Source organism: Ascaphus truei, chromosome 4, assembly GCF_040206685.1.
Source record: "Ascaphus truei isolate aAscTru1 chromosome 4, aAscTru1.hap1, whole genome shotgun sequence".
Classification (NCBI taxonomy): Eukaryota; Metazoa; Chordata; class Amphibia; order Anura; family Ascaphidae; genus Ascaphus; species Ascaphus truei.
In genome coordinates, this window is record NC_134486.1 from 301,770,365 (window position 1) to 301,786,286 (window position 15,922).

At 40.4% G+C, this 15,922-nt stretch overlaps 1 protein-coding gene across 1 annotated transcript in view; it reads left to right on the forward strand.

The window, feature by feature from the left end:
• Nucleotides 1–8,915, forward strand: part of GJA1 (gap junction protein alpha 1) — a 13,322-nt gene extending 4,407 nt beyond the window's left edge. Inside the window, exon 2 of the mRNA XM_075597757.1 lies at nt 5,534–8,915. Within this exon, the coding sequence (XP_075453872.1) occupies nt 5,550–6,689 (1,140 nt within the window). The 5' untranslated portion in view covers nt 5,534–5,549 and the 3' untranslated portion in view covers nt 6,690–8,915. The remainder of the gene's footprint in view (nt 1–5,533) is intronic.
• The last annotated feature ends 7,007 nt before the right edge of the window (nt 8,916–15,922 follow it).

Consider the following 15,922-nt stretch of genomic DNA (forward strand, 5'->3'; position numbering starts at 1 on the left):
ATAACACACACATTGAATTGTACACATTCACATACACACAAAATTAAATATACATATTGTTTACAGAATGATATATACAGATTTGATTTTAAATGAGTTGTTAATATTTAACATTAACTACACACGTGCAATGGAATAAGGTTTAATTAATTAATTCTGAGCTACTCTCCTTTTTTGCCGCTGCTGCTGCTGCTGCTGCTGCTCCGACAATTCTGTGGGGAAGATCATGTGACCAGGCAATGACTGATACATTTGTGCTCCATGCTCGTGTACGGCTGTGGAGGGGGCAGGACTCACGAAGGGGTGTGCCAGAGCCTGTTACAGAAAAGGAAGGGGTTGTGCCTTTCTAAAGGGTTGCTATAGAAACAAAAATGCTCGTTACATTAGAATACATTAAAAATTGTCTTTCAAAGTTGTTTTTAAAAAAAAGAAAATGCTACAAGTATTTTCTCACAGTACAGAACTGATTTATTAAAAAAACCACACATGCAGGATATTGACTGAACTGCAGCTTTAAGCACTAATTGTTGGTAACCATGCTTTGTATGAGTTAGCATGATCATTTTTATTAAACACATTGTTACAAGTTATCAAGTTTTTCTGCTGTTGTGGTGCAGTGTTAAAGGCGAAAGTAGACTGCTTACTGCAAATCCCTCTGGTTTCCATTTAAGAATCAGAAATGCTCTGTGCATGGGAATCATCATTAACTTGTGCTCTGCCATTCTAACATCTGGACAGCACACTTTGCTTTTGAACTATTGAAGTCTCTAGTCTTTGCTGTATTTATTAAAATGTTTTCCACAGAAACCTTGCAATCTAAATATTGGCTCTCATCCATATCACCTCACAATCCCAGTAAGTGAGCAGTGTTAAATAGGGATGATTGTGCCTGTGGATTACAAAACATTAGAGCTGCATGTGATTCACCAAATCTCCCAAAAAATAATGTCACAACAGATTGTGGAGTTATAGATCAAGTGAAAGGGAACAAGCAAAGTACAAACAATACTTATCTGACATAACTGTTGCAAAATGACACATTGGGTGTACTTATATAATGCTTATATATATATTATAAACTCTTTGCGACAGGAATCTCCTCATATATTGTATTAGTACAGTATGCAAAAAAATTGTGTATGCTGTAGTTGTTGCTCTTCAGCCCCATTGTACTGCCCGGGTCTACTGCATTGCAGAAAACATTATTTTGGCATTTATAAATGATAACAATTATAAATCATCATCACTTTTTCTTCTGGGCTTGTGTTAAATAAATATGGTGCAGAACCCAGAAAAAGTGGACAAACTGATCAACATAGATTAACACAAAGTACGGTTCCACAAACATGACACAAATTGATTTCGCAAGTTTTGGCCCTTGAGAAATGACTCTTTCCATATGCAGATGTTTCCAGTAAAAGGGAAAGGGTTCTATCACAATCCTAAAGTGACCAATCTCATTTGTGTAATTTAATATTATGTCGATATTTCAAACACCATACTGCCTGATCTATGGATTTGCATTATAATTTACTATTTTAATAACGCAGAGCTAAAATCAGTATAACACACATATATATAGATATATTGATATATTGATATATTGATATATAAATTGTATATACCCTTAGTTGTAGAGTATAAAAGTCCTGTACGTGGCACAGATGGAAAACATTTCTCAAGCAACTTTGTTACATAAATGTACCCTAAGGGGGTGATTAACTAAACCTTGGTAATTTAAGGCACATAATCTACTTAACATGACATTACCTAAAACAGGAATGGACATTATGTTCCCTGAATTAACGTCCCATCCACTCAGCTAATTAAATTCAAAAAATAATAACTCATTAGCATAGGCTTAAAATCACTTTATTTCTGCATTAAGGTGATGCTACCTTGCGTTACCTTACATAACATACCAATAGTGTTAGATCCTGAAATAGGGCTTTTGCTAGACTGGAGAGAGAGGAGAGGGAAATAATGCAGGGAAACAATGCTACTGTATGTTAATTAAATTATTGCTAACTCTGACATTACAGCCATCCAGATAATGCAAAACCCCTATTTCATGGTCTGGATGGGAGTAATGCCAGGCTTATCTCTGACTTAACTAATGCAAATGTACTTCTCTGCATTAACTGATCAGAGTTCGTGAATAGGCAATGATGATAACACCTCATTTTCATACAATTTACATGGAATTATCATTAACATCTGATTTAGTTAACATTATGCTCTTTACAGGAGAAAATTTGGCTTACTGGTACGTTATTGTTCATAGTGAATAAGGCATTACTGTTAACTTGACGTCAACTGAGGTTAACATCACATTGATTGGCCTAACAGAGTTGAATACATTTGGGCCTAAAAGATCACTTCTGTAGCTTTGCTTTAAACTCTTCAGCACCAAAGGGGTTAAGCCCTTAAGTGGCGGAGGAGCCTACAACCAATTGAACAGTGTACAAGCCCTTCTGAGAAATCAAAGTTAAAATATTTTCCTTTGTGCTGTGGTTGTAAAAGTATGATTTACCAAACCTGATGTTTTCCTTCCATATCACTAGATTGCATTGCATGTATTCACCACAGACGAAAAATGCTCTTTTGAAGAAAATGAATGTCGTGAGATCAAATGAATTTAATTAAATAACATTCTTACAGTATTTCTATTTGGTACTGCAACAACACATGTGTATGCATTTTGCAAATTTGCATTGCTATTTACTGTACCGAACATTATAGACATGGAAATGTTCTCCAATAGCAATGCTTACTCTGCCACATAATGTAAAGTGGGCAGTTAGTCGGCAGCATACTGACCAAACCTCCCGTTTTTACTTGCTCGGATAATTTTTGAAAAGGTCAAAATGCTTCATTTTTCCACTTGCTCCCTAAAAAAGCCTGTGTAACTCAGTGGAAGTCAACCTGTTGTCGGCCATTATAGGCGGCAGTGCTGCTTTAAGACTTATTTGTACTGATCACACCCTGATGCAAAACAGGGGGGGTGAGGGGGGGATTTTTTTGTTTAAATTATGGACCAATTGTGGTGTAAACATTACCTCACAAGAAAATGCAATAGAAATGAAATGGCATAGAGTAGCTTGCATCAACTTTTGTATCACAAAATGACCCACTATTTGTTGCAAGGAAGTTAGAGGGTTATTTGCAATACAATTTAATGTAGCCACTAGTTGACAAATAATGCAATTTGCTAACTGCAACGTGCCAATTAGTGACTTAATGAGCGATACCGGGTGCAATAAAGTCTGCTACATCTGTATATAAAAGTCTCATCATCCTGTCAGTAGAGTGACAATCTACAGAGAGTAAAAATGTGCACTCTAAAAACTTGAGAGTAACAAAGTAATCTCTGTGTACTTTTGAGGCTGCCCAGCTTGCCCAAAGTTAATGTGCCATTAAATCAGTTGCTCTAAAATATTTTCTGTAACATTACGAAACTGTTACCAATCAAATCCATGTTGATGAAAGTGCAGACATGAAAACATTAGTCACTTTTTCCTTCATTATATAGAGTTGAGTATGCTATGAGATGCGATATTGATGTTATGCAAATATATGGTGTGCAAAAACACACACAAGAGTGTATGTATATATATATATATGACACCTCTAGCCATAAAACACATCCACACCGGGGGGAAGGACCAGCACAGATAACATTCCAAGAGACAATGTTTTTAAGTATACCTTTTGCTTGCTTCATTCATTGTAACATCGCCGGAAGAAGAGATCAGTGTATCTCGAAAGCTCGCACAAATAAAAGCATTTCGTTAGCCACAGAACGGTATCATCTATCTATTTATTTTTTGATTATTGAAGCTCGGCTAACACGGCACTGATTCCTCTACATGTGTATATATATATATATATATATATATATATATATATATATATATATATATATAATTATTTTTTCCGTATATATGCTACCCACTCCTGGCCAAGGTACCACCTTATAGAATTTGTGTAGTGATAATTTCCCCAGGACCTCTATGAGAGGGGGCTCTATACTTTTGAGAGACATGGAGAGGTGAGCAGGGTGTCCCAGTTGATAAGTTGATTAACCCACACAGGAACTTTTCATACAGTCATACCTTGTTGCACACCTCTTTGTTCCTGTCCTCTTTTATCCAAATGTCTGTGATTCTCCTTCTGCAGGGATACAGGGCAACCCATAGCTAAGTCCAGGAATGCTTTTCTAACCCCTCCACTACTCTTCTCTAGATTTCATCAATACGCTGTAATGCAACCTATGGCTTGTTCCTCTCCAGTCAGGTTTAATTGGAGTAACATTAACTGAAAGAGAACTATAGAACTGGGTAACTAAAAAACTAAAGAGCACTAGAAATTACCTTTTTAGCAATTCTGCACACATATATATATATATATATATATATATATATATACACACATATATATATATATATATATACACACATATATATATATATATATATATATATATATATACACATATATATATACACATATATATACACACACACACACACAAGTTAAGTTATGGTGGGTAAAAAAGTGACAAAAAAAACACACACACACACACACATACATATATATATATATATATATATATATATATATATATATATATATATATATATATATAATGGAAATATTACTGTATGCTCATTTGCATATGCTTTACGGTGGAGGTTTTCCCCCCCACTTTTTTTATCCATCATAACTTAACATAAATACATACCGTACAGTACATAGATATCCTTTTGAAAAAGGATCCATTGGGGAATTGTTTGCCTTCTCATATATATATATATATATATATATATATATATATATATATATATATATATATATATATATATATATATATATATATATATATATATTAAGCTAGTAAAGACATCAGCATTGTACTATATATATATAATGTACAATGCTTATGTCTTTACTAGCTTAATGCTTCAATATATAGCTGATATATTTCAAGAATATATATATTCATTAATAGACTGAGACTGAAATGCTGCTGGTCATACTTCAGCACTGACCTACTTAGATAGAATGGCCATAGTCTACGGATAAGAGTTGCCTGAAACTTATTTTAAGGGCATTTGGGAATCAGTAATGATCTCTATTTTCTAATTTCTATTTGTTTTTTAGAACAGCATATTTTACATCAACCCCTGTTGAAGATCGAGTCTAAAGTCTGAAGCCCCATTAAAAAAAAAAAAAACAGAATTCAATTTAGTTCAGGATCATGATGATGTATATTTCTTGTGTGAAATGTATATATTTGATCACGTTTTGCATCAGTGAAAATCAGGTGATAAACTTAGCTAAATCCCCTTGGACACTACTGTATGTTGTTCTTATTTGTAAAGGCGCCATCTGAGTACAAATGTAATAGCATTTGCATGAAAATAAAGAGTAAACAGAAATCAGTAGAATAAATTACATATCATCGATTCACGTCTAATATATTTTCACAAACAAACCTAAAATTGATTTTTATTCCTTTTTGTCATTTTAGGTAGCAGTTTTTGAGGATGGGTGACTGGAGTGCCTTAGGAAGACTTCTTGATAAGGTACAGGCCTATTCCACAGCAGGAGGGAAGGTGTGGCTGTCAGTACTTTTCATATTCCGCATCCTCCTGTTGGGAACCGCAGTGGAATCGGCCTGGGGAGATGAACAGTCAGCATTCCGCTGCAATACTCAGCAGCCTGGCTGTGAGAATGTCTGCTATGACAAGTCATTCCCAATCTCCCATGTGCGTTTCTGGGTTCTGCAGATCATATTCGTCTCTACACCTACCCTTTTATACTTGGCCCACGTGTTTTACTTGATGCGAAAAGAAGAGAAGCTGAACAGGAAAGAAGAGGAACTCAAAGTAATTCAGAATGATGGTGGCAATGTGGAAATACGCCTTAAACAAATTGAAATAAAGAAATTCAAATATGGCATTGAAGAACACGGCAAAGTCAAAATGCGCGGTGGGCTACTTCGCACCTATGTCATCAGCATTTTATTTAAATCCGTTTTTGAGGTTGGCTTCCTTCTCATACAATGGTACCTCTATGGATTCAGCCTGAGTGCCATCTATATGTGTGAAAGAGAACCTTGCCCACATAAGGTGGACTGCTTCCTGTCTCGTCCCACTGAGAAAACAATCTTTATCTGGTTTATGTTGGTAGTGTCTCTAGTATCACTTTCCTTGAATATCATTGAGCTGTTCTATGTCACCTACAAAAGCGTCAAGGATGGTATCAAAGGGAAAAAAGACCCATACTCCGCCGCAATTGATGCTGTAAATCTTGCAAAAGACTGTGGCTCCCCCAAGTATACCTATTTTAATGGCTGCTCTTCTCCAACTGCTCCCATGTCACCACCGGGTTACAAGCTGGTTACTGGAGAAAGAAATGTTTCTTCCTGTCGTAATTATAACAAGCAGGCTAGTGAACAGAACTGGGCTAATTACAGTGCAGAACAAAACAGGATGGGCCAGGCAGGAAGCACCATTTCTAACACTCATGCACAGCCCTTTGATTGCCCTGATGATCAACAGAACACCAAGAAAGTGGCACCTGGACATGAGATGCAGCCCCTCACTATATTGGACAACAGACCACCTAGCAGAGCAAGCAGCCACGCTAGCAGCAGACCTCGACCTGATGATCTAGAGATTTAGTTTATCATGATATATTATCAGAAGGCACAGTTGTTCCTTCTTGTTCCAGTGGCGGTGGTACTTAATAGTCTCAATTAGGAGATTTAACAAACTTAAAAACTTTTGTAAAGTACTTTTTATGGTGGGGGAGGTACATTTTGGTATTTAAGTAGTTTAATAAAGAATTTAGAGTACTAGATGACTCAGAAGACATCACAGCACATACATTTTTGTAGAATGTATATATAAGATTATGTATGTGTTTTCAATTTACCCGGAGACTACAAATGTTTGTGTAAGAGTAGGTGTTATATTACTTAGTGCAGAGTACCAAACTACTTAAAAATAAAATGTTTTTTCCTACGGTGATGTTACAAATTAGTTAAAGAATAGTTTGACTGTCTGGAACAGTTTTGAGCTAATTCTACAAAAAAAGGCTTTTGTAGAAAGCAGTCAATGCTAAGAGAGGTCCTTTATTTCTTTTTCTCAAGAATTTAAGGGCCCTTTAACAATTGCCTTTTCTACTGAGACGTCCTTTCCTGGGTTAATAAATGGAGGTTATTCCATTGGGTTGTCTGACTGACTCAGACATCCTTAACATGATATGCGTGGTGTATTCTCATGACCAAATTCATCATAGGGGTTACCTTGATGACCACTACATGAAAAGTCAAAGATCTAAAAACAAATTTGAACACTACATTTCCAGAGCTTTAGGTGTCTACAGGTCTAAATATTTAAAAGTTTCAGTCACCCATGGAATTTTCATGTTCTGCAGTATTTCAGTCACCACTGTGAAAATGATCTTTTGGAAGCAGTTAGTTTGACATATAGCAATGTATGTGTGGGGGTTATCATAATGTAATGCTCCTTCAGTGTGAAACCACTCGCCTCATGGCAGTAGCAAGAAAATAATACGTATTTGGAATTCTTAGGCCCAAGTTGGGCCTGTAACACTACAGTATTCAACAAGCTAACTGGCATAACATCTCTTAAAACTTCCACTGCCTTCCTGATTCATAAAATAGCGGTAATGCAATTTATGCAGCACATTCCATTACATTCAACCCTCAATGATACATGTTACAGGATATGAATTTGATCTGTGACTCCAGGACTTCATATCATCCATTTAACAGTAATAGCAAGAAGAGGAAGTATGTGTCAAATTACATTTCATTTTGTCAACTTATTTCCTGGAGTGCTTTGCAGAGATAAATGTAAGATGTTGTAAGTGCCAGACAACGTATTAGTGAATGATATGTAATTTTAAATGACCTCCAAGTTCAAACTTGCAACACACGTCATAAATAATAGCCACCCACTGATATGAATTAGATGATAGAAATGATAGATGATATATATATATCCTAACATTCAGAAGTTTTTTTTATTTTTTATTTTAGACAATACGCAGACCAAACAGGTACTTGGTACGTCAGAAAAAAAAGCTGTCCGTTTAGTAACAGTAGGGGCCAATGTGATGGTGTTTACAAAATCCTGATGTGCAATTAAAACATATTTTAAACTTTTTTTTTTGTTCTCCAAAATGTTTTTCTGTGTATCCTATTATGGATGCTATTGATTAGCTAAGGTTGTGATTAAGATTTTATTTTATGTGGCTTTCTTTAAGTAGGGGTAATACTTTTGCTGGCTTAAATGATTTTATTTCTTTACGATGTAATCACAGATGCTTGAATGATAGGGGTTTTAGTACTGTAAACAGGTCTAATTTGGTAATAATGTGATAAACTTAAGAGATGCTTAGCGCTGGAACATGATTTGAATATAGCTGCATGGGTCTTGCATTAAGCAACCCACAATTGTAAGTTATGTTGTACTTATGTACTGTAAACTAGACTTCATTATTCTGATGCAATTAATTTTGTACATTTGATTGTGATTTGGTTGCTTCTACTATTATAATGTTTGCACTTAGGATCTGTTTGGAATGCTGTCTGTTTCATAATACACTTAGAAGTAATTTATTTGAAATACTGCATCTGTTAAACGCCTCTATTATTACAGTGCTATTCTCTTCATTAAGCTCTACATATTCAGATGGGAAGTATACTGTATGACTTCTAGAATATGGAAGACATTTTTTGTACCATACACAAAATTCATGTTATTGACATTTTCCATAAACTACTGTTATGTTCAGCTTCATTGCATATAAGCAGTCATGGTTCATTAGCACATGGTTTCAAAGTGCTTACTTTAGTCAATAAAGTTCTACTTTAGTAATCCTTGGTTTTTGTCTTTATTATGTTCTCTGTTTTATCAGGGCGCAATGTCTACACAAATAAGTTCCAAGGATGCCCCAAGGAATTAATTAAAATCGATGCTATTGTAAATTTTTGTTGCAGTAATAAGTAATATTAAAGGCAACATGAGCACAATGAGGGATTTTTGTATATCTCCTTAATCACTTGACTGTGAGTGTGAAATTACAAGCACTGCAAAACAATATGCTCTAGCTACCAATGCCTTAACATTCAGATGTATTGCACCTAATTTTTCAATAATCAATTTCCTTACCCTATTATCACAACACTGGGATGAATTACAGTAACTTTACATGGAACCCTTAAAGTAATTCTTAGGGGTTACAGTACAGTATGCAGCACCAAAACCTACAGTAGACTATGAGCTCTCTAAGTTACAGTAGTATAGATCTGTTAGTGTTTCTCCCTCACTAACTGAATAACTTTGTTGCTTTCTCTCCCCCTCTACTTCTCTTTCCTACTCACTTTGTATAGTTTTGTTGTTCTCCCTCATTCATTTTGGATCTCTCTCTCATCATGGAAAACCATTACTGATTGACCAATTGGGGCTTCTAAATAATTAATATTTGCTGTAATTTATTTTAAGGTATATATATATATATACAGTGTTCGACAAATCACCCAAAAATCTACTCGCCCAACCAAAAAATCTACTCGCCACCTAGTCCCGCCCCCAACTCCGCCCCTAGTCCCGCCCCCAACCCTAGTCCCGCCTCCAACCCCGCTTTAAAATAAAATATATAAATAAAATACATTTAATAAATTCCTAGTCATAAAATCATTCGTTTTTGACATAAATGTATTTATTGTATTACATTATACTACAATTAGTCCTTGTTACGTGTGTGTGTGTGTTTGTGTAAATGTCGGATCTAGAAATAAAAGCCAGGTGTGAATGACTAGTTTCCTGAACCCCATAACCAGTGTCTGGACGTCCCCACTTCACAATATCTGAAGCAGCAATCCCGCCTGGGATCTTACCTGATCCGCAGTCCCTCAATGTCCAGGTACCATCATTCCCGCAATGTTATACATTGGAGGGGATGTGTTCCCTACCTGTCTTCTGATGTCTTCCGTGTGAAGCTTGAGTCAGATCTGGAAGACAGCAGTATCGGTTATTTCGGTGTAGTATAGGGCAGTTAAGATATATAGGGTAAATAAGATATCCAAATCCAGAGTGTGGGGGCGAGAGAGAGAGAGTGGGGGAGGGAGAGTGTGGGGGAGAGTGGGGGAGAGAGGGAGAGAGTGGGGGAGAGAGGGAGAGAGTGGGGGAGAGAGGGAGAGAGGGAGGGAGAGAGTGGGGGAGAGACAGGGGGAGAGAGGGGGAGAGGGAGAGGGGGGGAGAGGGAGAGAGTGTGGGGGAGAGAGAGAGTGGGGGAGAAAGTGGGGGAGAGAAGGAGAGAGTGAGGGAGAGAGTGGGGGAGAGAGGGAGAGAGTGTGGGGGAGAGAGAGAGAGTGGGGGAGAAAGTGGGGGAGAGAAGGAGAGAGTGAGGGAGAGAGTGGGGGAGAGAGGGAGAGAGTGTGGGGGAGAGAGAGAGTGGGGGAGAGAGGGGGAGAGGGAGAGTGTGGTGGAGAGAGGGAGAGAGTGTGGGGGAGAGAGGGGGGGAGAGGGAGAGAGGGCGAGAGAGGGAGAGAGTGGGGGAGAGAGGGAGAGAGTGGGGGAGAGGGAGAGAGTGGGGGAGAGGGAGAGAGTGGGGGAGAGAGGGAGAGAGTGGGGGAGAGGGAGAGAGAGGGAGAGAGTGGGGGAGAGAGTGGGGGAGAGAGGGAGAGAGTGGGGGAGAGAGGGAGACTGACTGACTGGGTAGGTGACTGACTTGACTGACTGACTGGGTAGGTGACTGACTGACTGGGTAGGTGACTGACTTGACTGACTGACTGGGTAGGTGACTGACTGGGTAGGTGACTGACTGACTGGATAGGTGACTGACTGACTGGGTAGGTGACTGACTGACTGGGTAGGTGACTGACTGACAGACTGGGTAGGTGACTGACTGACTGACAGACTGGGTAGGTGACTGACTGACAGACTGGGTAGGTGACTGACTGACTGACAGACTGGGTATGTGACTGACTGACTGACAGACTGGGTAGGTGACTGACTTGTTGGGTGGGTGGGTAGGTGACTGACTCGTTGGGTGGGTGGGTAGGTGACTGACTTGTTGGGTGGGTGGGTAGGTGACTGACTTGTTGGGTGGGTGGGTAGGTGACTGACTTGTTGGGTGGGTGACTGACTGACTGGGTGGGTGGGTGGTTGGGTAGGTAGGTGACTGGGTGGGTGTGTGGTTGGGTAGGTAGGTGACTGACTGGGTGGGTAGGTGACTGACTTGTTGGGTGGGTGGGTAGGTGACTGACTTGTTGGGTGGGTGACTGACTGACTGGGTGGGTGGGTGGTTGGGTAGGTAGGTGACTGGGTGGGTGTGTGGTTGGGTAGGTAGGTGACTGACTGGGTGGGTAGGTGACTGACTGGGTGGGTGACTGACTACTTGTGGTCTCTCTCTCCCCCCTCCCCACACACACACACACACACCTTCCCCCCCCCCACCCCCCCCACACACACACACACACACACACACACACACACACACACACACACACACACACACACACACACACACACACACACACACACACACACACACACACACACACTCTTCCCCCCTTCCCCCTTACTCACCGTGGATCGCTGTGGTCTCCGGTCTCTGTGACAGGCGAGGAACCGGCAGGCCGGGTGTCGCCCTCGGCGGCTGTCACGTGGGTCACCGGGTGGCAGTGAAGGATCCGGACACAGGGGAGAGAGGAGTGGGGGGGCTAGTGATGCGGCCGGGACATGAGGGCAGCGGCAGCCTCAGCTCAGTGGCTGAAGATGGTGAAGGAGGAGACCATCTTCTCACGACGGGCTGATCCGAGCTGTCACGCGGGGTCACGGAGGCCGGGAGAGATTGGGGTGGGGGGGGCGGATGGCCCGATGGGAGGGGGGGGCACAGATGGCCCGATGGGAGGGAGGAGTGGGGGAGAGAGGGAGAGAGTGGGGGAGAGAGTGGGGGAGAGAGGGAGAGAGTGGGGGAGAGAGGGAGACTGACTGACTGGGTAGGTGACTGACTGACTGACTGGGTAGGTGACTGACTTGACTGACTGACTGGGTAGGTGACTGACTGGGTAGGTGACTGACTGACTGGGTAGGTGACTGACTGACAGACTGGGTAGGTGACTGACTGACTGACTGACAGACTGGGTAGGTGACTGACAGACTGGGTAGGTGACTGACTGACTGACAGACTGGGTAGGGGACAGATGGCCCGATTTAAGTGAGGAGAGGGCGACAGATGGCCCGATGGGAGGGAGGGGGGGGGCGACAGATGGACCGATGGAAGGGAGGGGGGGGGGGAGCGACAGATGGCCCGATGGAAGGGAGGGGGGGGAGCGACAGATAGCCTGATGGAAGGGAGGGGGGGGGGCGACAGATGACCCTGCAGGGGCCTGAGGCAGACAGGCGTGGAAGGGGCTGGCTGCCGGAAGGGGGAGGAGTAGAAGCGCTGAGGAGGGAAGCCACTGCTCAGAGAGCCGGAGGCGGGGTAATCTCCCCCAACAACATGAACCCGCCTCCGGCTTTTTTTTTTCTCCAGTGCGAGCGCGGGAAAAGCAGCAGCGCGAGCACGGGATATTTAAAAAACACATGTGTGCTGCTTGGGCCAATATTTACTCGCCCGGGGGTTAAATCCACCCGCCCCGGGCGAGTAAATGTATATAATTGTCGAACACTGTATATATATATATATATATATGTATAGGTTCGACAAACCTATACATTTGCTCACCCCGGGCGAGTGGATTTAACCCCCGGGCGAGTAAATATTGGCCCAAGCAGCACACGTTTGGTACTAGGTGGCGAGTAAATTTTTTTGTGTGGCGAGTAGATTTTTTGGTGATTTGTCAACCACTGTATAATATATGTATATATATATGTATATATGTATATATATATATATATATATATATATATATATATATGTATATGTATATATATATATGTGTGTGTATATATATATGTGTATATGTGTATATATATATGTATATGTATATATATATATATATATATATATATATATATATATATATATATATATATATATGTATATGTATATTGGTATATATATATATATATATATACATACATACATACATACATACATACATACAAAACGGGTTACACCAGCCTGGAGTAGGCGATAAAAAAAACTGCGGTATCTCAGCCGTTAATCCCGTTCCGATAAATATCAGAATGGGATGTATGGTGAATAATACCAAAAAAAACGGTGCTAGGCCTTTTTTTTTTTTTCAAACTCCTATAAAAAATTGTTGATGTTTCCAGGCCTCTGTATAGTTGTTACTCTCTCAATGACTATGTATAGCACTCTACTTCTTTTCACTTTGTGTAGCTCTGTTGCTCTCTCTTCCTCTCACTCACTTTATATAGCTAATTTGTTCTCATTCTTTTACTTTGTAGAGCTCTGTTGAGCTCTCACACATTTTATAGCTCTATTGTTCTCTCTGACTCACAACATACTGTATGTGTGAAAGGGGTAAAAACAACTGGCTGCCCAGTTGTTCCACTCACCTCCCTGCAGGGTACTCTAATTGTGTATTCACCCTCAACCCCCCAAAACATCAAACTATACCCCTATTACACTTCCGCCACCAGGATTAATTTAAGGGCTTACATTTCTGGAGTACTTGTTCCCAGAAGAATATACAAATAAACAAAAACCCAATTTAGCATTATGTTTCCAAACATAAGAGCAATCGCTTCAAAGGTAATTGGATCAATTAGAGCTGAAACACATTCAATATAAAATGTTAGAATTAATATAAGTAAAGGCGTACAGTGCTTGTTACAGACAAATGAATGAATGACAAAATGTCATACAAATAAGATCAGACAGTTTATAAAATAAAAAGGAGTAAAGCAGTAAAGCTATTCATTTCCAGCGAAAGTCCTGTAATAGGTTCTCCAAGAGAGCCAGAGAAAGAAAATATGAGATTTACACACACAATGAACCCCCAGTTGAAATATGATTTGTGCTGCTCAAACACCTGTCACTTTGCCTTGACGAGGGACACTTTTATGACTGCGTGTTCATGAGAGGGAAATTCTGTCATTTCCAATGTAATCAGGGAGTATAGAATACTTAATAATTCTCTCCCAGTGGGTAAAATATTAATGGTACTCATATACTCATTCTCAGGGGAATCTGTTGGATGCGTATGTATTACATTAAAAGACACCCTATGTAACCTTGAAGGAGAAATGAATGATCTGCTTTTTGTCATAGTGGTATTCTATCCATTTCTACTTTCAAATTGCAGGTTAGGGCCATGATACATATAATCATATGATGATTATTATAACTATGAGTTGTACAGAACATTCATTATTTTCATTCCTGTTAGGCTGCAATGATTCAGATACAGTATCCTGTGGATAACCCTTAGGGTCTCTGGTTCTAAGGAATTACTGTTAGGCCTTTGAAGCTCACAGTGCCTTATTCCATACATTGCCTCTCCCTACCTGTCATTGTAGTATAAACCATCAGAGAAAGTTGACAGTAAAACTATTGGCTTAAAAAGACATACATGTAGTACAGACATCATTGTTTAACCCCTTCAATGCCCTATTGACGTGCAGCGTCCACCATAGAGGCCCACTTGATGCTGTATGTCATGGTTCCTTTGCCGGTTTCTTAGAGGCTGTTCATGAAGGTGACAGGACTCTCTGGCACTGATGGGGTTAATAACCTGGGTCTACAAATTCAATCTACAGTATGCAAAACCTAAGCTTTTAGGACACAGATCCCTATGCAAGCAGAACATACAACTAGAGATGTGCGAAATGGCCAAAGTTGACTTCGCCTACAGTTCGTTCAAAGTTTTTTAAACAGCTGGAAACTTCGATCAAAACTTTTACCATTAAAAATGTGTTTGAAATTTGGAAAGTGAAATAGAATTGCGAAAATATTGATCAAACTTTGAAGTTCGCAAGACTAAAACTACCATCTACCATACCCTCTGTGCTTGGAGAGGTACTGAATATAATGTGTAGCCAGATATCCCCATGGCTACTAAATCCCCTTACCTAACACATAAGCCCTGGTATAGATGCAGCAATGAGTATTCGAACACTTGCCTTTGAAAATCTGTGGCAATCTCCCAGTAATGCTGCAACATCTCTGTGACATTTCTGCAAACAGACTAATGGCACATCGGATTAACACAGCGGGGGTCCCTGGCAGTCTCATTCAATTTGAATGAGACTGCCAGGAACCCCCGCTGTGTTAATCCGATGGGCCATTAGTCTGTATGCAGAAATGTTACAGAAATGTTGCAGCATTACTGGGGTATTGCCCCAGATTTTCCCAGGCAAGTGTTCAGATACTTGTGGCTGCATCAGTACTAGCGCAGGCAGTGAGGGTTAAATCCATGCTCCCTGTCGCTGCTGTAAACAACTCCCTTGAGTGACAGGGGGGTAAGCTTAAGGCCTGGGTACTGCCCTATCAGGGGCTCAGACCTAGGATCCTCCCCTGGGTACAAAAGGGGCTGCAGCCCTAAATTTAAGGGTGTTGGAAGTGTGGAGCCAGGGCTCTGGTTCCCCTTCCTTCCCCTCCCTCAGGGGGTGGGATATTATACCCCATATTCCACCAGGGAGTATGAGAGTCAGGGATAGACCTTTGGGGCCTCAAGTCCTGGGGGTTGAGTCCCGGGACCAAGAGAGTGTATATGTTGGTATACTGCTGTGATGTACTGATGAAAAAATGAAGAACCATTACTCGTTTTATACTCCTGCCTGAGACTGCAGTTTCTTCAGGGAGGGCGTGAGTGTTTTCCACAGGTGACTGCACCTATTCCTATAGGCCCTGGTGGAATGGAAGCGCTGCAATACAGAGCAAGTAGCTGTCAAGATCCCTAAAAGCC